Source organism: Parambassis ranga, chromosome 13 (genome assembly GCF_900634625.1).
Source record: "Parambassis ranga chromosome 13, fParRan2.1, whole genome shotgun sequence".
Classification (NCBI taxonomy): Eukaryota; Metazoa; Chordata; class Actinopteri; family Ambassidae; genus Parambassis; species Parambassis ranga.
In genome coordinates this window covers 23307196-23325905 of record NC_041033.1, presented here as the reverse complement: position 1 = coordinate 23325905, position 18710 = coordinate 23307196, and the positions used below count along the sequence as shown (strand labels likewise).

The 18710-nt window shown below is 49.3% G+C and overlaps 3 protein-coding genes across 11 annotated transcripts in view; 2 read left to right on the top strand and 1 right to left on the bottom strand.

Annotated features, from left to right (window-relative positions):
• plekhg2 (pleckstrin homology domain containing, family G (with RhoGef domain) member 2) overlaps window positions 1-5058 on the top strand; it is a 46992-nt gene extending 41934 nt beyond the window's left edge. For all 7 annotated transcript variants that reach the window (XM_028419768.1, XM_028419767.1, XM_028419765.1 and 4 more), the window contains 2 exons: window positions 191-883; window positions 1643-5058. In XM_028419768.1, coding sequence (XP_028275569.1) covers window positions 191-883; window positions 1643-4055 — 3106 coding nt within the window. In that variant the 3' untranslated portion in view covers window positions 4056-5058. The remainder of the gene's footprint in view (window positions 1-190; window positions 884-1642) is intronic.
• A 6724-nt stretch (window positions 5059-11782) lies between these two features.
• triap1 (TP53 regulated inhibitor of apoptosis 1) lies at window positions 11783-12517 on the bottom strand. Its single transcript, XM_028419832.1, has one exon. The coding sequence runs from the start codon at window positions 12392-12394 to the stop codon at window positions 12170-12172; it is 225 nt and encodes a 74-aa protein (XP_028275633.1). The 5' UTR covers window positions 12395-12517; the 3' UTR covers window positions 11783-12169.
• Window positions 12518-12908: 391 nt separating this feature from the next.
• supt5h (SPT5 homolog, DSIF elongation factor subunit) overlaps window positions 12909-18710 on the top strand; it is a 30038-nt gene continuing 24236 nt past the window's right edge. For 2 of the 3 annotated variants that reach the window (XM_028419774.1, XM_028419773.1), the window contains exons 1-11: window positions 12909-13069; window positions 13278-13382; window positions 13656-13812; window positions 13909-13977; window positions 15342-15347; window positions 17244-17255; window positions 17351-17420; window positions 17550-17618; window positions 17877-17942; window positions 18030-18060; window positions 18153-18221. In XM_028419774.1, coding sequence (XP_028275575.1) covers window positions 13296-13382; window positions 13656-13812; window positions 13909-13977; window positions 15342-15347; window positions 17244-17255; window positions 17351-17420; window positions 17550-17618; window positions 17877-17942; window positions 18030-18060; window positions 18153-18221 — 636 coding nt within the window. In that variant the 5' untranslated portion in view covers window positions 12909-13069; window positions 13278-13295. The remainder of the gene's footprint in view (window positions 13070-13277; window positions 13383-13655; window positions 13813-13908; window positions 13978-15341; window positions 15348-17243; window positions 17256-17350; window positions 17421-17549; window positions 17619-17876; window positions 17943-18029; window positions 18061-18152; window positions 18222-18710) is intronic. The other variant, XM_028419775.1, reaches the window with a different exon arrangement.

Below are 18710 nucleotides of genomic sequence, written 5' to 3'. Positions count from 1 at the left end.
TAATCTGTTACTCCCCAGCTCTGGGTGAAAACACAAGACGCTGCAGTGTTCAGAACCCCTGCTCCCCTAGTGGCCAGCTGTCTGCCACACAGACTAGTGGAGGAACCCTTTAGCTGCCGTCCTGCATCACACCCTGTGTTAACCCTGAGGTGGAATGTATTAATGTGACTGTGGTCCTGTTTGCCTGCAGGTCCGAGCCGAGCCGTGGAATCCCTGTTTACTCCACAGCTGTAAGCACCATCAGCCAGCCGGCTCCCTCTGAGCCGCAGTGGGACGTGTGCAGAGACCAGCAGGACAAACACCAGCAGGAAGTACCAGCTGCTCACTGTATGCAGGGCGCCCACATGACAGGATGCAGAGCGACCGCCGCTCAGGACCATGGCTGCATGTTAGCTAACGACCCGAGTGTCTCTGCAGGGCCAGAACACTTCCTGTGCACAGATGGAAGGTTGTTTCTCTACAGCTCCACGGCGCCTCTCCCAGGTCTGCCCAGAGAGCAGGCCCAGGGGGAGTCGCCTCACCTGGCAGAGGGCGGCACCAGCAGGCGGGGCACCGAGGAGAAGGACGAGGCAACGGACACCACACAGTGTGACTCATCAGGACAGCGAGGTGTTCCTCCGTCCCCGAGCCAGACCTCCAACATGACCTTTGACCCCTCACCAGAATACTGTCATACAGCCAAAGAAAGCCCCGAGCATCACAGCACAAAGGATGAAGCTGCACCATCCTCTCAGAACTCAGAGCCACGTCCTCCATCAGAGCAGTCCGTCCACTGTCTCCCAACCTTCACCAACCAGAGGCCGGCTGACCTCCCAGCCGCTCCGAGCACACAGGCTTGGCCCGACAGCTGGAATGTCCACAGCAGCTCTGAGCAGGAGCACAGGTATGTCAGGGGTGGACATGAAACCATGGACCACATGAAACCATGAACCACATGAAACCATGAACCACATGAAACCATGAACCACATGAAAGTGTGTGTGTGTGTGTGTGTGTGTGTGTGTGTGTGCAGAATCACTCAGGTATTCAGACAGAAATCAGCTGCAGGAAGCTGCAGGTCAGACAGAGACTCTGAGTGTTGGTCATGTGACTGCTCACAGTGACTCCATCATGGCGTCCTGCTGGTTGCTGAGGAGGACAGGACTTTTTATTTGTTTTAACTTTAGAAGGATTCAATGAGCAGAGCTCTGCAGATTCTTACAGAGGGTGTGAATGAAAAGGTGACGTCAGGTACGAAGAGGGTGTGAAGAATGCACCCGAGGCCATTTTATTGCGAAGTTTGGTTCATTCCTGTATTCTGTATCTGTCATAGTCATCTCCAAGAGTTTAAACCTTGGAGCTAGACTGGATTGTCTTTTGAACAATACTTGAGTCCAGTTGCCTCGATTTAAACTCTTGTAAATTCCTGACAGTCATAAATGACTGCCTGGAGTATAACTTTCCTTCTGGCACGTCTCTGTACATGTGTGTGGCTTATTTTAGAAACGTAGCCGCTCCCTGTTCCCCTCAGACCTGCCATCTTCCTGAGAACTCAGATCATAAAACTCCCCCACAATCACTTTTAGACAGGAAACATGTCTCCTCTCTCAGGCTGTCAGGGAGTCATGCTGCTCTAATAACTAATCTCATGTTTTATTTGCAGGAAGCCCAGTGGGACGGTCTCCGGGTCCTCCACCAGCCTGCTGGAGAGGCCGGAGCCAGTCACCCCCTCCTCAGACGGGGACAGAGAGCTCACTGCTGCCCCCTCAGCCTTCACGCCCAGCCTCAGGCGTCGCTCCCCGTCTCCTCTTAGAGCTCCTCCCACCTCCTTTCCCTGCCGCTCACCATTTCAGGTTATTCGGGCATCTTCTCCCTCCCCTGGACCTTCTGAAGGCTTCACCTCCCCAAACCCCGCCTCCTGCTCTGCTCTGTCCTGTTTGTCCCCTACTCCACCCTCAGCTAGGGTGTCCTCCATTAGGGCTCCACGAGCATCCTCTCCTTCACCTGCAGCGGCTTACACCCCCTCCTCTTCATCTGGAAGATCTTCATCATTAAGAACAGGCCCTCCATCGTCTCCTGCACCCTCCTCCTCCCTCCGCTCTCCTCCTTGTTCCTCTCCCATCGCCTCCTCCTCTGCTTTTACCAGATCCTTAGCTGCTTCCTGCATCAGCCAGTCCATCAGTCAAAGTATGAAAAACAACTCTGCCCGGCAACAAGCCACACCCACAGCCAATCAGAGCCCCTCCTGCACTCCTTCCTTTCCCTCCTCTCAGCTCCGAAGACGCTCTCCTTCTCCTACCCTCCCTTCCAGTCAGCATGGCTCCTCAGGGTACCAGCAGCCGAGGTGTCCCCCGTCCTCTCTCCGGTCTTCCTGTCCTTCTCCCTCTCTCATACAGTCTCCGCCTCTCTCCCTCTCCCATCGTGCTTCGTCTCCTTCGGTGAATCTGGCCCATCCTCCGCCTCCTCCCTCCTCCTCCTCCTCCTCCGCCCGGCCATCATTCCTTCACTCCAAAGCTGATCCATCACAGAATGCAAACAACAACAACAACAGCAGCATGGCTGCTTCACCCACATCACTCAGCTACGTCAGTGATGGGGGTCCATATAAAGTGGTTTTAGCTAACGGGACCACCACTGCCAACGCCCCTCACCAGAACCACGAGCCTCACTGGTCAGGATCGTACAACCGAGTAGCTCGACCGTTCTCTGCGTCTGAACCTAGCTCACGGGTCCAGTCTCCATCTCCCTCCCCCACCCCTGCCTCCATCATCCACCTCTGCTCCCCACCCCCACAACATAACTACTCCTCACCACTGGCAAACAAACCTCCCCACCCTCGGAGCAGCAGGGCAGGAGGAGGAGGCGCAAGTACCCATAACCCACTAGGCCTGACTGTGGAGCTACCGAGGGCCTCCTCAGCAAGTTCAGAGCACTCAGCTTCCTGCCCGAGCCCTCGGCTCCTCTCCCCTCCTCCTATCGGTGTGTCTGTGAACGTTTGGACAAATAACGTTGCAGCGCCTCAGCCTAGAAACCCCAAACATGCTCCGGCCTTTTTGTCCACATTAGGCTCACCCACCCGTGAGATCACCTCCTTCCCTGCTTCTTCTCTGGTTCCTCAGAGTAGTCCTGGAGCTCCTTTCCCTTCTGGACCCTGTCTTCCTGTCTCCCAAAGCCTCCGTAGGTCTTTCTCCTCCACCCTGGCAGACAGACCTCCTAGCCCAGCCCTGCGGCGGTCCTGGGCCGACAGCAGCCGAAGGTCCCTTGGTTTTGGTGGAGGTGGCCGAGGGTCGTTTGAGTCCTGTCCAATAAGTCCTAGGAGTGGATGGTCCTCGTACACCAGCTCCCCGTCCTGCCTCAGCCCACAGGCTGGGCTTCAGTCCCCGCTCTCAGCAGGCAGACTCACCCCGGGGAGGGGCCTCGTAGGCGGGCAGCATTTCACCAGTGTGCCGTGGCCTGATGTACGAGAGCTTTCCAACAAATACAATGGAACTGACAGCCCTGACACCACCACCATCACCTCCTCCCCCACTCCTCACGCCCTCCTCACCTCTCCTGTTCCACCAGGCACGGAGTGGGGAGACCCAGAGCTGGAGGACGGAAACTGTCGGAGCCAGCTGATCTGCGCCTACGTTGCCCGTCCCCCCTGTGAACCAAATCTGTCCTCATGCCTGGTTTTCTCCTCCTCAGGAATGACCTCCCCTCCACCCGCCCCCTACCACAGTCAACACCACCAATCCCAGTTCAGACCAGAGTCTCAGGTCCAAAATGCCCCCACAGCTGCTGGACCCTCACTTCCCTCCCCACTGTCCTCCAGGTCTTCACCACTACCCTTCACCCATTCCTCTCCTAGCAGACAGGGGAACCAGAAGGCCAGTTATGCCACCACAGTTAACCTCCAGATCGCTGGAAGTGGCCGGATAACGTCCTTCAGCACCGCCCAAGTGAGCCTGACCCAGACCCTGCAGGGTGGAGCTGCAGCTGGAGGACCGGGACAGGTGCAGATGGCGAGGAGAGTGAGCATCAACGGACTGTCGCACCTTCCCCCGCCTCTTCCTCAGAACTGCAACCAGCTCTGAGGAGGGGGAGAGACATCTGTCCTTCATGGCTCTACAAGACAAGTAGCTTCAAAAGGGAAGGTGTGCTGTTACTGACCAGACTCAAAGAGAGCAGGAGAGGGTGGTGTGTAGCTGCTGCACTCCAGTCAGTGCTCTGAAGCTGGACGTGAACACCAACACCTCTGCTTCAGTCAAAGAACCTCCATGTTAGACAAGTTTAGACTTCTGGCGCACAGTCTTTAGACGGACCTGATCCTGGCTGGTACTTCTCAGTGTGGGTCTCTTACTGTGATCAGCAGGAGGAATGTTCTCCAGAAACATCTTCTAAAGAGTAAGGCCCTGGACCCTGACTGTTCCCAGCCTGTTGTGACGGATCGTGGCCATGGGATGGCTGGAAGCTCAGCTCTGGACTTCAGGCTCAACATTTAGCATTTAAAGAGCTGGAGCGCTGACCCTGCAGACGTGGACCTGCTGGATGCTGGATGCAGGATCCTGAGCGTGTCACTGTGCTGTGTCTGTGAGTCCGGTGTGTAGTGTTGGTGACAGCTGTGGTTATTGTTATATTAATCTGTCCTTTAAGCATTTTAACCTCCGCCTTATTTTATTGTTATTTATGGAGTTAGTCGTGTTTCTTGGCACTTAGCATCCTTACAGTCATGTTGGTGTTTTGCACAGTGTCCCCGCTCCTGGGCGCATGCATTGTGTGTGTGAGATTGAAGCGATGTGTCCGGATTGTTCCTGTTTAACTTCAGACCAAGCTGATGACGCAGTGCTTGTTCCCACACTGATGTGTTCAGCTGGTTCATTGACTTAACGCTCTCTGTCGATATTAGCATCCTTCAGAACCTCTGTGCCTCTGATTCACTGAGGAAAGACGACTTGACGTGTTAGAATGCATGACGATGTGTGTGGACGTCAGATGAAGGTCAGTGAGATGTGAGGTTTGGAAATATTAAAGAAGGGACCGTGTTATATAAATGAGAGTCAGCAGGATGTACTGAAAATAAATGTGTGTGCTGCAAAACCAGTCTCATGCTCCTTTACTGTGTCCAAGGGAAGGATCGAGAACAGGTCCAACAGCGCCGCCTGTGGTCATCAAGTGAACTGCAGGCAGGACTGAGACCAGCCTGCCTTGGTGGGGAAACATGGTTTATACGATAAACCTGTTTATATTGATTATAATTGATTATAATGATAAACCTGTTTATATTGATTATAATGATAAACCTGTTTATATTGATTATAATGATAAACCTGTTTATATTGATTATAATGATAAACCTGTTTATATTGATTATTATTGATTATAATGATAAACCTGTTTATATTGATTATAATGATAAACCTGTTTATATTGATTATTATTGATTATAATGATAAACCTGTTTATATTGATTATAATGATAAACCTGTTTATATTGATTATTATGATAAACCTGTTTATATTGATTATTATGATAAACCTGTTTATATTGATTATTATTGATTATAATGATAAACCTGTTTATATTGATTATAATGATAAACCTGTTTATATTGATTATAATGATAAACCTGTTTATATTGATTATTATGATAAACTTGTTTCCCCACCAAACAGTTCTGATGAAGCTGCTTGGAGGAGCAGAGTCCAGATGCTTTAACGCTTGGAATGCATGTGTTGAAACTTTAGCTAATAAAGTTTTTTGACAGATTAGCTTTGGGAAATAATTGACTTTCCCAGGTCCAGGTCGTGGAGCTTGGACCTGACAGTATAATCTTACTGATGCCTTTCAGTTGTGGTTCCACTCAGACTTTGAACCTGGGGTTGGTGTTCCGGTCCATGGTTCACCTGTCCTGCCTGCTGGACTCTGTCCTGGAAGCTGACTGTGTTTCCTCAGACAGAAACACACACCCTGAGCACTTTAAGGAGCATTAAGCTACGTTAGCGCAGCGTTGCCAGGAAGTCTGGCATGTCGTCCCATTAAAACCCAGCATGTTTAAAAGGCTTTTTTATGGTTCTATCAGACAGGTTAGGTCGTGTCAGTCAGTGAGCGGTGTAAACTTCACCCATAAACATCTTTGACATCGTGTACATGATCAGACTGACAGCAGGAGGAGCACACACACATCGTTAGGTGTAAGTGATGGCAGTGATGGTCGCCGCGCTGTGAGGCTGCAGGCCAGCCGCAGCGTGGCTCTGCCTCCATTCATCCACAGGGCCAATACTCCCCTCACTTAACCTTTCCAGGACTCTTAACCCTTTACAGTGATTGATTAGTTAAAGTAATGAGTGGCACACCGGAGCTCCTCCTCCCCCTGCTCTCCCTCCCTCTCATTTGTCTCGCTCAGATCAGTAACACCAGATAACAGCCAAAGTGCCAACAAGCATGCGGAAGCACTTCTTGCGTGAGAAGGTTTGGGGGAGCGGCTGGCACCTTCCAGATCTATTTACTCTGGTTCTGGATTTGCAAACATGACTGATTCGGCTCAGCTAAGTTCACAGAGAGGTTCCTCTGATTAATTACTGTTATATAAATTCACACTTGGTGATTTATGGAAGGTTCTTGCCCTGCAGGAGGAGAATAAGGACAGCAGGCTAGAGCTGATCAGGGGCGGAGCAGCAGGAGGAGCAGGAGGAGGAGGATGGAGAGGAATGGGAGGAGTGAGAAAGTGAAAAGTGTAGAGCCAGAAGCGGAGTGTGACAGAGGGGAGTGAGAGTCCGGCTGAGGGGAGCTCTGCTGTCCTCCTCCTCTGCTTCAGACCACATGGACACTTTTTCTCAGCTGGTCTGGGATTAAAAGTGCCCCCTTGGTGGATTACAGGAACATCTGGATCTTCTAGCCTGCACCCCCCCTCCCTGCAGTGAGGGATCCCTGAGCATGTTGCAGTGTGTGTGGACCGAGGATACTACCATGCAGATGATGCTTTTCCCGCCCGTGCCATGCTGAGAGACAGGCCGAATCTGGCGAGTGTGTCTCTGTGTCTGGCCTGTCTGCTAGCCCTGCTGCCCGAAGCGGCCGCCAAACCCCGCTGCACTCAGGACGTCCTCCAAACCCTCCAGGTCCTCGAGGACGAAGTCCCCCGCAAGGTAGGACTGAAGTCAGGTCAGGTGTCATCGCTCAGGTCAGAGAGGAGCCTGAGAGCCTTTAGAATCAGCTGCTGCCACGTCTCCTTTAAGAATGATATGAGTATTTTTATTATGAGCATGCAAATGTATACACTGAATAACATATAATAACCAGAATGTGTCTCACAGTCTGATGCTGCAGCCGTGATTCTGAGCGTAGCACTGAAGCACTGACCCGAGGCCTGTCCTCTGTCAGGCAGCATGTTTACAATAGCTCAGATGTTTGTATCATGTTCCATCATGTCATTAGAGCTGCAGCCAGCAGGGTTACGCCGCGCAGCGAGGAGGAGACAGACGTACGTGCAGGCCTGGCAGGTCTGCCTGTCTAACTGCTCGCTCAGGACTCAGTCAGTTTTTATTGTAAAAGACCAAGGTGGAGAAGGAGGATTTCGAGTCATCCCCCACCTCAGCTCCACCTCTTTGCCTTCTTTGGATTGACCAGGGTTCTGGTGGAGCTGAGGCTGAAGGCCTCACATGCTGACTAACCTTCTCTCTTCCTTCAGAAGTCTTTGGACTGCAGACTGTACACGCCCACCATCCTGGACTACATGGTAGGAGTCATCACAGCCCCACAGTCACTCATTGTGTTGTCATGTCTGCTTCACACTCACAGACAGGGGGCTGGTCCTCAACTGGACCCGAGTAAACAGCAGCAAGAGCCAAAGCTGCTCTAATCTGAGTCAAAGGCCGACAGAATGACATGAACAGGCTGAGCTGATCTAAACATTAGCCCGTGAGGATAAATATTTATTTCATCGGCCGTTCCACTGGTATCCCAGCATGCCTGGCTCTTCTGTACCTTGGTGGTCCACATGTTTGCATCCAATTAGCAAAAGAATGTTTAAGAATAATAAAAAGTGAGCCCTGATCTGATCCTCGGGTGGAACAGGGAAGAGTTTCAGCACAGACAACGAGCTGAGCCACCTGAGCAGTTAGCTAGTTAGCATATTTACAAGTCAGTGTTAAACAGCACAGCAGCGAAGTGTAGCTAAGTTACACATGGCTGAGCATAGCTGGCTGGCTCAGTGACAGCTCATCTGCTGCTGCTAATCCGGCAACTAAAACAAGCTGTCTGCTATGATTTAGCAGAGTCCTTAGTGTCAGCATCTGAGTGTATAGTTGTGTAACTGGACTTCCAGCAGAGATGATGTGAGACAGCCGGGGAGCAAGCTGAGAGAGAGACGGGTTAGCCAGCGTGGTTAGCCAGCTAGCTCAGCAGCTGCAGCACACTCACATGATAGTTAGCAAGTAAGCTAAGCTAGTGCAAGCCAAAGCTATCATTTCATTGTTTAACTGTTGTTGTTGTCCCCGTCTCTGTCCCTGTCCCCGTCCCCCTGTCTCTGCCCCTCTGTCTTCGTCCCTGTCTCTGTCCCCCTGTCCTTGTCTCCATCTCTGTCTCTGTCCCCATGTCCTTGTCTCCGTCCCTGTCTCTGTCCCCCTGTCCTTGTCTCCATCTCTGTCTCTGTCCCCATGTCCTTGTCTCTGTCCCCATGTCCTTGTCTCCATCCCTGTCTTTGTCCCCCTGTCCCTGGCTCTGTCCCCGTCCCCCTGTCTTTCCCTCCAGTAGAAATGTCCCGGCTCCTCTCTGAGGTGTTTTGCTGGTGAAGTTAAAGTCCTGACCGATGAGTGGGAGATAAAAAGCTGCAAGAACTGTTTGAAGCTGAACCGCAGCCTGACAGTTCTGGCTTCCCAGTTTCCACAGGTAGGACGGACACAGGTACAGTCTGCTTTAAACTACAGCATCATGTCGGGAATGTTGATGATTGAAGTCATTTTTCTGGGGTTGGTCTGATCACATGAGCAGAGTCACATAAAGGATCAGTGTGGTCAAAGTGTTCAGAGTGAAGCAGTGAGGGACTCCACACATGCTTCTACATGCAAATATTCAGCCGAAGACCTTTTGGAATATGTGGATCTGTTCCAGCAGCTGGTGCTGTGGTCACCGGGCAGCAGGTGGAGGTGGATGCTGAGAGGCTGCTCAGTCTTTGGCAGGGAGCAGAGAGAGTTCAGCTTCCTGACAGCCTGGTGGATGAAGCTGTCCCTCAGCTTGCTGGTCCTGGTCTGGAGGCTTCACAGTCTGTTTCCTGATGGCAGCAGACCGAAGAAGTGGCCTGAAGGGGGGGTGGGGTCTCCTGTGATCATGGGCCTTACAGGTGGAGGTGGCTGTCGTAGAGGTCTTGGAGGGAGGGCAGAGGGACGATGATCCTCTCGGCTGCTCTCACTAAGGGATGAAGCGTCTTCCTCAGGTGGGGGTGCAGGCTCAGTGCCACACAGTGATGCAGCTGGACAGGATGTGTGAGGTCTGCTGGAGGGTGGGTTGTTTTCCAGGAACCTTAGTTCCAGTGAAACAGAACTCTGGATGCTACAGCTGCATATAAACACATTTTGGACATTTTGGACATTTTGGACACATTTTGGCGCCCACGCACCCAGCTCTGTGGGTGCGTGGGCGGGCCCTCCTGATCCAACATGGCTGCACACCAAGGACCATAAAGACCACAGAGCCCTGAGCCCAGCCCCACACACACACAGCTCCTGTTGGTGCTGCTGGGACAGGATGAGGAAAACAGGCTCTGCTGAGGAAGAATGAGCCGTGGAACGAACGACTCACAGCAGGAGGAGCTCCCTGCTCCCACTGACTGGACCTGTGCTGCAGTTATTACTGTGTGTGTGTGTGTTTCAAGTCGCAGCAGAACTTTGTGGATCATGAGGAGGTTTGGGTTTGATGGCGAAGGAGATGATGGAGATTTAAGGATCCAGTCACACAGCAGCATCATTTACAGGTCAAATGTACTGAACTGAAATTGAGTTCCATAAAATGTCGATTCTTAGTTTAATTAGCTACTTTTAATGTCTCCTAATTTCAAGGACTTCAAGGTTCAGATCAGTACTGACTAATTAGCAAGCAGCCCAGTGCGTTCTGGGAGTTGGAGTTTGGAGCCCTCTGTCTCTGTCGTCTCTGTGACAGCTGCCGTTTGTGTCCCTCCACAGACGCAGACAGACTGTCTTCGCTGTGAACACCTGAAGGAGGAGGACGCCGAGACGTTCCTCCAGGAGCTGAAGCGGACCATCCAGAAGATGAACCAGGAGTTCTGTGTCTGAACCTCTGAGAGACACTCCTCCGTGCTGTCAGCGCTCTTCATGAACTGCTCGTATCACAGGGACACAACTGAAGTGCATGATGATCACCATGGTGACGATGTCACTGTTATTTTACTTACAGCCGGAGGGACGGCGGAGGCTTCTGATGTCCGCGCTGTTAGAGACGTGGAGTTTGTCTGATGTTCTGTCTGTGATGTGTGTGTGAGGACTGTCTTTGTGTCTTTGAGAGAAGACTGTCAGCATAAAAGTCACTTTTACTCAAATCTGACTGTGTCAAAGCAGAAGAGTCTTCATGGACCAGCAGCTGCAGCTCTTCCTCCTCACAGGATGCTGATTGGTCCAGAGGTTGTTTTGGTTGTTACATCATCATCAGTGCAGATAAAGAGATGAATATGAAGCTTTCTGTTCTTACAGCAACAACCTGCTCTAATCACGTCCATGTCTGTGTCCACACGGCTGTCCTGGGTGACAGGGACCAGTCTTTGTTGTTTCATGTCGGACCTCAGATGTTTCAGTGTAGTTCAGCAGCCGCGCTGGTTCTGTGCGGATCAGCTGGAGCCTTAACGTCTGGGTGGAGTGGTTGGAGCGAGCAGCGGTGACATCATCCTCTGACTAAACGCCCCCCCCCCCCCCTCTGTTACCACGGGGCTGTTACCATGAACACCATACATGTTTCCCACCACAAAAACAGAACTGGAGGTGAGGTTTAACTACTTTACCTGTCCCACAGTGCCCCCTATAGGTCTGGAGATGCTAACCAAGCTGTGCACTGTAAAGCCTCCAATACACTGTGCGATTTTGGGGAAGTCTGTGTTTAACACCAACTCACACAGTACGAATAAAACGCATGCGATGTCAAGTCAAAGCTCACGATGTATGTGCTCACACGATCACATTGAACCGGAAATTAACCATGTCGAACCCGGAGCTGTTGCGGTTTCAAAGGGAAAATCTAACTCATTCTGTCCAATGCCGTGTGGGCGCCGCCATGTTTGTTCTCATCGGAAACAATTTCACGTAGGCGCAGTGACGTCGAGCGTGTTCGGCAGCCTTCGGGCCGTATCTCTGCGTAAACTGTGCGATACTCTCACGAGGGCCGACAAAAATATCAGACATGTCAGAAATTCAACCGATCAGCCGATCGCCGTTCGTGTGACATTAATCGCCTCTCGTGACCTCCAGTACACTGCCCGATTAAAGACGCACGACAAAGCTCGACCCAAAAAAATCGTACGACTCAAAATTCGGGTCAAAATCGGACCAAAAAACACCTGGAAACACAGCGACTCACAGCCTGTTCATCCAACATGTGATGAAGAGTGTGATGAAGAGGCGTGTCTGTCTGCACCTGCTGCTCTCTCTCCCTGCACAGAAACATATCCCAGGATTCATTGCTGTCTTCCACAGACCAGACCGTCCCCCTAACCTGCTGCTGGAGCCGCAAACAGCCCAGCAGCTGCCTGAATAACGTGTGTGTGTGTGTGTGTGTCAGCTGTTAGTCTGACTTCAGTATTAAAGAAGCGTAGATTCTTTTCCATTGTGTCTGTGCTGTATATCTTTATTTGACATTATGGAGGGTGTGAAGCTGAAACATGTCAGTGCAGTCAGATGACGGGATGCGTCCACAGGTTCAGACAGAGCGTTTCTTATTAAACATGTTTAGTCCTCACAGTGAGCGGTGGATCCGGGGCCTCCGTGCAAACACTGGGGCCCCTGCAGGACACTGGGGCCCCTGCAGGACGTCGGTCCGGCCCTGCACATCTGTTACATAAAGTCAGATTTTTGTTGAATTAGTCAGTCAGGTCTGTTATCCACCGCAGCCCTGCGCCTCTGCGCATGCTCACTGGGCCTCGTGCAGCCTCGGTCACTGTGGGGTATTGATGTGAGTATCGACGATCAGTGCGCGGTCCCCCCTCCTCCTCCATCAGCTCTCGGGCTTGTCCTTGTTGGGGCCCATGAACTCCACTCCGTCGATCGGGATGTCCTTCTCCTTGATGGCCTTCTGCACACAGCGCTGGTACTTCCGGAAGGTTTCCGTGCACGGGTCGCCGCTCCGGTCCCCCTTCAGGAACTTCTCGGCGAACCAGCGGTTGAAGCACTGGTCGTACTCCCGCTTCAGGTCCGTGCAGGCCTCCCCCACACTGTTCATCTCCGGACAACAGACGGAAAGATCCACGGACGAGCCGGAGAAAGGAAAGCTGAGAGCTTCACTCCGATGTTTTCAAAAGCCGAGCAGCGTCAGCATGCGCACTTGACTCTCCTTGAACCAGTAGCACGTGATTGGCTGATTTGAGAGCGACGTCCAACAGCGTGCTGCGTCATGACGCAACGGATATGATTATGATACAGAGGAGTCACTCCGAGTAGTAATTCAGTTTTCTCAATTTACGCGCATTTTGATCAGTTATTACATGAAAAAATCCAAATCTCTGGTATTTATCTCATCAAATTATTGATACCTGGTATAAAATATCATGATATCATATTATTATGTTGTCATTTAAATGTATTTTAACACACATTTTAAACATTTTCTTTGCATGTATTTCTTAATGTAATGTCACAGTTATTTCTCCAGACTTCGGGACATGTATTGTTTTGTGTGTTGCTGCTGAATAAAGTTTTTCTACTCTATTTATCAGTCTGTAGTGAGACCTCTGTCTCTGTTGACATGCCCGTCACCCAAAACCCGCGAGAGTTTGGGAAATCTGGAAATCTCGCGGTTCTCTGAGAATACGGAGGTATCGGACTAGTCTAAATAAGCCGTTATTCACACAAACTCTTTATTTAACAGGATAAACATTGCTGCGGAAGTTGAAGCCGGGTGAGTACCAGCTGCCGGGCGCACCGGTTAGCGCTTAATCGCTTTTTGTATACGAGATATGTGGAACGTTACATTCATGCTAACTTCATTAGCATGGTTAACTAGGCCATTCCAATTGTTATGGCTAGCTCAAGCGTTAGCTAGCATCTCACGCTGAGTTTGATTCAAACTAAAGTCACTCATTTCTGTGATATTTGCGCCGCCGCAGTCTGTCCACAGCCACGGAATGTCTGACAGCGAGGACAGCGACTTCTCTGATAACCAGAGCGAGCGCAGCAGCGACGGAGAGGCCGAGGAGGTGGAGGAGAACGAGGTATGCTAGCTGCTAGCCGCTAGCTAGGCTGAGAGTGGAGGGATCAGACTGTGTAGGGAAGCCTCACTGTCCCCCCATGACGTATTCACACATTCTCTATTCATCATTTTTACCAATAAAACGAAGGTATCACAAAAATTAAAGTTTGTTTTAGACTGTGCGGAATTATTTTAGAAAAAAAACGTTTTACACAACTTGGAGAATTGTAAATGGAGAATCAACAGGAAGTGTCCTTTAGTGTCCAACACTGTTTCTGCTCATGTCTGTAAACAGGAAGAGACAGCTAGCCCCGTGGGAAGTGACAAGGTAGCAGAGGAGGAGGGAGAAGACCTGGACGATGAAGAGGAGTATGATGAAGAGGAGGAAGAGGAGGACGATGACCGGCCCAGGAAGAAGCCCAGACACGGAGGGTTCATCCTGGATGAAGCCGGTGCGGATGGATGAGTCCCGCTCAGGTTTTCACTGAGATACGTGTCCAGGGGTGGAGGGAGCTGTAACGCACGCCTGTCCTTCTGTTTCCCTCCAGATGTGGATGATGAGTATGAGGATGAAGAGGACCAGTGGGAGGAAGGCGCTGAAGATATTCTGGAAAAAGGTGAGGAATGATGCTTTCATTGTATCGCTCAGACAAAAGAATATCGGTTTATTATAGATCCGCATTAGTCTCTGCCTCAGCAGCGACGAGTCTTCCTGGGGAATAGATTCATCCCAATCTGGGAAGCTCCACAATAAACAACAAAGCAGCATTAGAGCAGAAGCTCATCCCAACAACCTCTGGATTCTATGATGATACCTCTCTCTAAATATATACATATATGCAAAACACGTACCAGCCGTTGGATAATCAGTGTGGGCAAATACCGCAGAGTAAAGAGCAGTCACAGATGTTCCCCTCACATTGTTTAGCCCCAGATGCTCCATCTGATCCACAGATGTGGATCTGAAGAGGCGTCTGCCTCTGATTAACGGAGCCAACCAGCAGGCGGGAACGTGTACAGATAAGAAGCAAATAAACGATCTTGACTTTCATATTTCATAGTTAAGAAACTGATGTTCCAACACCTGAACTCTGAGTCTTCAGACTCTTTGTAAGAGAGCGTTGGGCTGTTACCGTAGCGTTAGCATCCAAAACACCATCAACTCGGCACCATTGCAGACTCATTTTGTGTAACTGCTTGGTATCAGATTGGTGAATAGATGCAGTCGGGATAATGGTTCCTGCAGTTGAGGCCGCTGCTGGTATCAGTATGACTTTTAAACAGCCCGGCAGCATGGCCTGCATGTGGTTAATGAGGAATTCCTTGTTGAAGGGAAGTCTTTAAACCACACTCTAATCACTCCAGCGTTTTCTTTGGCTACATTTAGCAGAACAAGAACAATGTTCCTAAACATGGGCCTGATTATCAGATCGGGCCGTCCGTCACGTAGCTGAAGATCTAAATGTGTTGTTAGACCTCAGCGCTCGACGCCGGGGGGGGAATGTAAAACTTTAAATGCTTCATTTGTTTGATTCTGGCTCGGTTCTGTGCAGTCTGCAGCTGTCTGTGCTCGGGTTCACAAGTTTGTAGCCAGAAGAATCACATGAGATCTGCAGTGTTTCTGCTGCTTTGAGTCAAACAATAATTCTTTTTATAGTGTAGATAACAGCAGCAGCTAACACTCCTGTTCAAACTCCAAGAGTCGGTGGAGTCTGGAGGGTGTTAGACAGTGAGGAGTGTTTGTGTTTGGAGGGGATTGTTCATCCAAAGTACAGTGTCTTCCACAGAACCAGGAGTGTTTTCATATAATGGGACATGAAGTGTAAAGTGTGTGGTTGTGGAGTGGCCCCTGTGAAGGATGTGTGTGTGTTTCTAAAGGTCCTCAGTGACTGTGTTCTGATGTGTAACGCTCTGATTTGTGTCCTGACTGAACTCTCTCTGTTTTATGGCCGTCTCTCTCTGTCATGCATGTCCTCTCCAGTTAACGGTAATCCTGCTCCTAATACTCTCCTTCTGATGTTCATTGGTATCCATGTGTATCCAAAGCAAATGGAATATCAGTTTCATCCATTTGATTCAATCCATGTCGCAACCCCGTTTTAACCCCACCTCATCTCAGCACAGCTGTATCTGTGAGTGTGTAGTGTTCCTGTGAGGAGGAAGCACTGAGGGCAAATCCATTATTGGCTCCTTGAATTTGACAAAAATTGGCTAACTGAGCTAGAAATTTAACTTTTTACTCACAAAATCCTAAGGTTACTCTGTCCCCGTGTCTTCTTACACATGTCCTTCAGTCGGCTGCAGATCAATACAAGCACTGTTTGGGTCAGAGGTTAAAGTGTTAAACTGTTCATCTGTTAGTGATGCTGTGAGTAACTCCACCCTCAGAGAACCAAGTGTGATCATTTGCCTGACTCTGCTGCCTGTTAGAGACGACGCTCATGTTTGGTTATTAATGATCAGACTAACAGATGTGGGCGGAGCTTCTCATGCCTCGCTCAGAGGGGACGTACAGCGGAAACAAAATGGAAACGCAGCCACGCTTTTCAGCACATTATCTCAAAGGTCCCTGATCGCACCGCCGTGATCGCATCACGTCACATTTATGACAAAAAAACGCCGTTTGTATCGCTGCTGATCAGATCATTGAAAGGTTCGAAACTTTTCCCCAGTTTGTGTTTGATGCTGATAATTACAGTAAAAAGCCTGTATGTTTCATATCGTAGATATTTGTATATATTTAAGTTATTTGACCAATTTCCAAAATAGCATTTTTGTGATTGACCAGTGGAGGGAATGACAGTGATGCCTGACATGATCATCTAGCGCAGTGTTTGCAGCTGTAACGCCACATGACATTCAGATACCTGTCTTATAATTTCACGTCTTGAATGTCAGAAAAACATTTGAGACTTCAAATACATGACTTCATATTCAGGTTTCTCAGAATAATTTCTGTTTGACTACTTTTACTTGGTGTTTTTCCCCCTCATGAAGTTAGAGCTTGATACTCAGCGGACCCTCGTTTATCGCGGGGTTACATTCCAAAGCTAAACCGCAATAGGAGAAATCCCAGAAGTAGTAGCTTTGTCTATTTTTACACTTATTGAATCGATGTTTTAAGGCTGTAAAGCCCTCACTACACACTTTATACTCCGGTCTCTCTTGTTTAAACGCTCTCAAAGTTCAAACCTTCGTAGAAAAATAAGTAGAATGAATCCAAAGATCAAACCCTGTGTTTAGTACGCACTCTGTGCCGTACAGGAGACTGGCTGTAGACCATTGTTATTCAATCAGAACGCAGAACCCAATGCACTGTTAAAAAAAAAGCCTAAAACTGCACTAAAAAGTCAGCAGAAGGCGAACCGCATTCCAGAGAGGGGCTGTAATGTTGTTTTCTTGTAATATTACACAGTCTTTGTGCTCTAGCAGCCACACAGAGCTGGTCTCAGACAGTACAAACGTGGTTTCACTGATATTTGAGAGACAAACACAAGAAGAAAGTTTTGTTTCTGCTGTTCGTCCGGTCAGACCCATGAAAAGCCGTCACTGCCTCCATGCTTCTCTGTGCTGTACAGTCACCATTAATCCGTTTGTTTCTGTTGTTTTTTCTCCCATCATGCTTTGTGTTGCTGCTGCCTGACTCTGCTCCTGTGTGCTCTGCCCTGATGACAATGTCTTTCGGCTTCTGTCTTCACCATCCTCCTCTTCCTCCCCGGCCATCCTTCCTGTCATCTTTCTCCTCTTCTCCATCATTTACTCCACCTGCCCGTTCCTTCACTCTCTTCTTCTCATTGGATTGTTTGCGCTTCCGTTTCTTCTCTTTCCTTCTTCTTCTGCTGCTTTTCCTCCTCTTCCTCGTCTCTCTGATCATCCTGAGCAGAGGAGGCTGAAGGTAAGACTTATTTTTTTAAACCTCATGAGTTTTACTCATCCTTTATCCAAGTGACTGTAGTGTATTAACACGGCGCCCCCTTCCTCTCCCCTCAGTGTCAAACCTCAGCCACGTGGTTCTGGATGAAGATCACTCCGGGTCTCGACGACTGCAGAACCTCTGGAGGTAACGAGTGTAACGTTAGATCAATCTGGATGGATGTTTGCTTAGTGTCAGGACAAATAATCATCACAGAAACAGAGGCAGCGTTTCCCACTGATGCAAGAGCTGACTGTGTGTGTGTGTGTGTTTCAGAGATTCCAGAGAGGAGGCGCTGGGTGAATACTACATGAGGAAGTATGCCAAGCCCTCAGGAGGAGAACAGTGAGTAGCACTGCCCGGTATTTTACTACACAACACATGTGTGATTCTACACAGTTCAAATAAAGTGACGGTGAGCTGCCAGAGCAACGTTTCAATATGAAGCAGAGCATGTAGCCGTCTGTCTTATAATGCATGTTATAATGTTCACTTCACAACGACAGCATCACAGAAACTAAGACTTTACTGTCAGAGCTCTTCTAGCTTTAACCTCAGAAATACCACAGAAAACTAACTCTTCTTCTTCTGTGGTGTGTTCAGCTTCTCTGGAGGTTCTGAGGAGCTTTCCGATGACATCACACAGCAGCAGCTACTTCCTGGTGTCAAGTATGTAAACACTCGTCCACCAATCAGCATCGAGATGCCATGATGAGCTTATTATGAGCTGAGTAATGTTTTTGTTTTTTTTATCAGGGATCCTAACCTGTGGACGGTTAAATGCAAGGTACGCACACACACACACACACACACACACACACACACACCAACACAACATGGAAACACACACGGGTTTCCTCATGTATTCTTTGTCTGCAGATTGGAGAGGAGAGAGCGACGGCCATCGCCCTGATGAGGAAGTTCATCGCCTACCAGTTCACAGACACAGTAAGAGGCTCTTCGTTTTATCACCTGACCTGTCTGAATGCTCACTTCTGATTGGCCAGAGGGTCTATGTATGTGAGAATTACAGTCCCATAACAAACTGTGTCCAGAAAATTGAAATTGTTGGATTTTTTTTAAACCTTAGAGCCACTGCATCCTTAACTCTGATGAATATTTCATGCAAGTCTTCATCACAGTGTCAAATGAGCTGCAGTGTTCCTGGCACTCACACTGAGAACTGGAGCACCACTGTCGGGAAAAGTCCCACATTCTGCTGCACAGAGCCAGTTTCATTTAGATAATCAGCCTCAGATGGAAAATATGTTCTCAGGACCAAAAAAAACAGGAAAATGAAATATTAAAAATCTGGATTTATTGGCAACAGACTGTCCATAAAACAGCATCAAATTTTCACAACAGACGAGTTCCACTCTGTGGACCTGCCGCTGTGGGTTATTGTCCTTTGTTTTGTAATCGATGTGTAAATGTCCC

Bases quoted from the DNA above. Each gene is read 5' to 3' on its own strand.
- triap1 (XM_028419832.1), bottom strand. From the start codon at position 12,394: ATGAACAGTGTGGGGGAGGCCTGCACGGACCTGAAGCGGGAGTACGAC.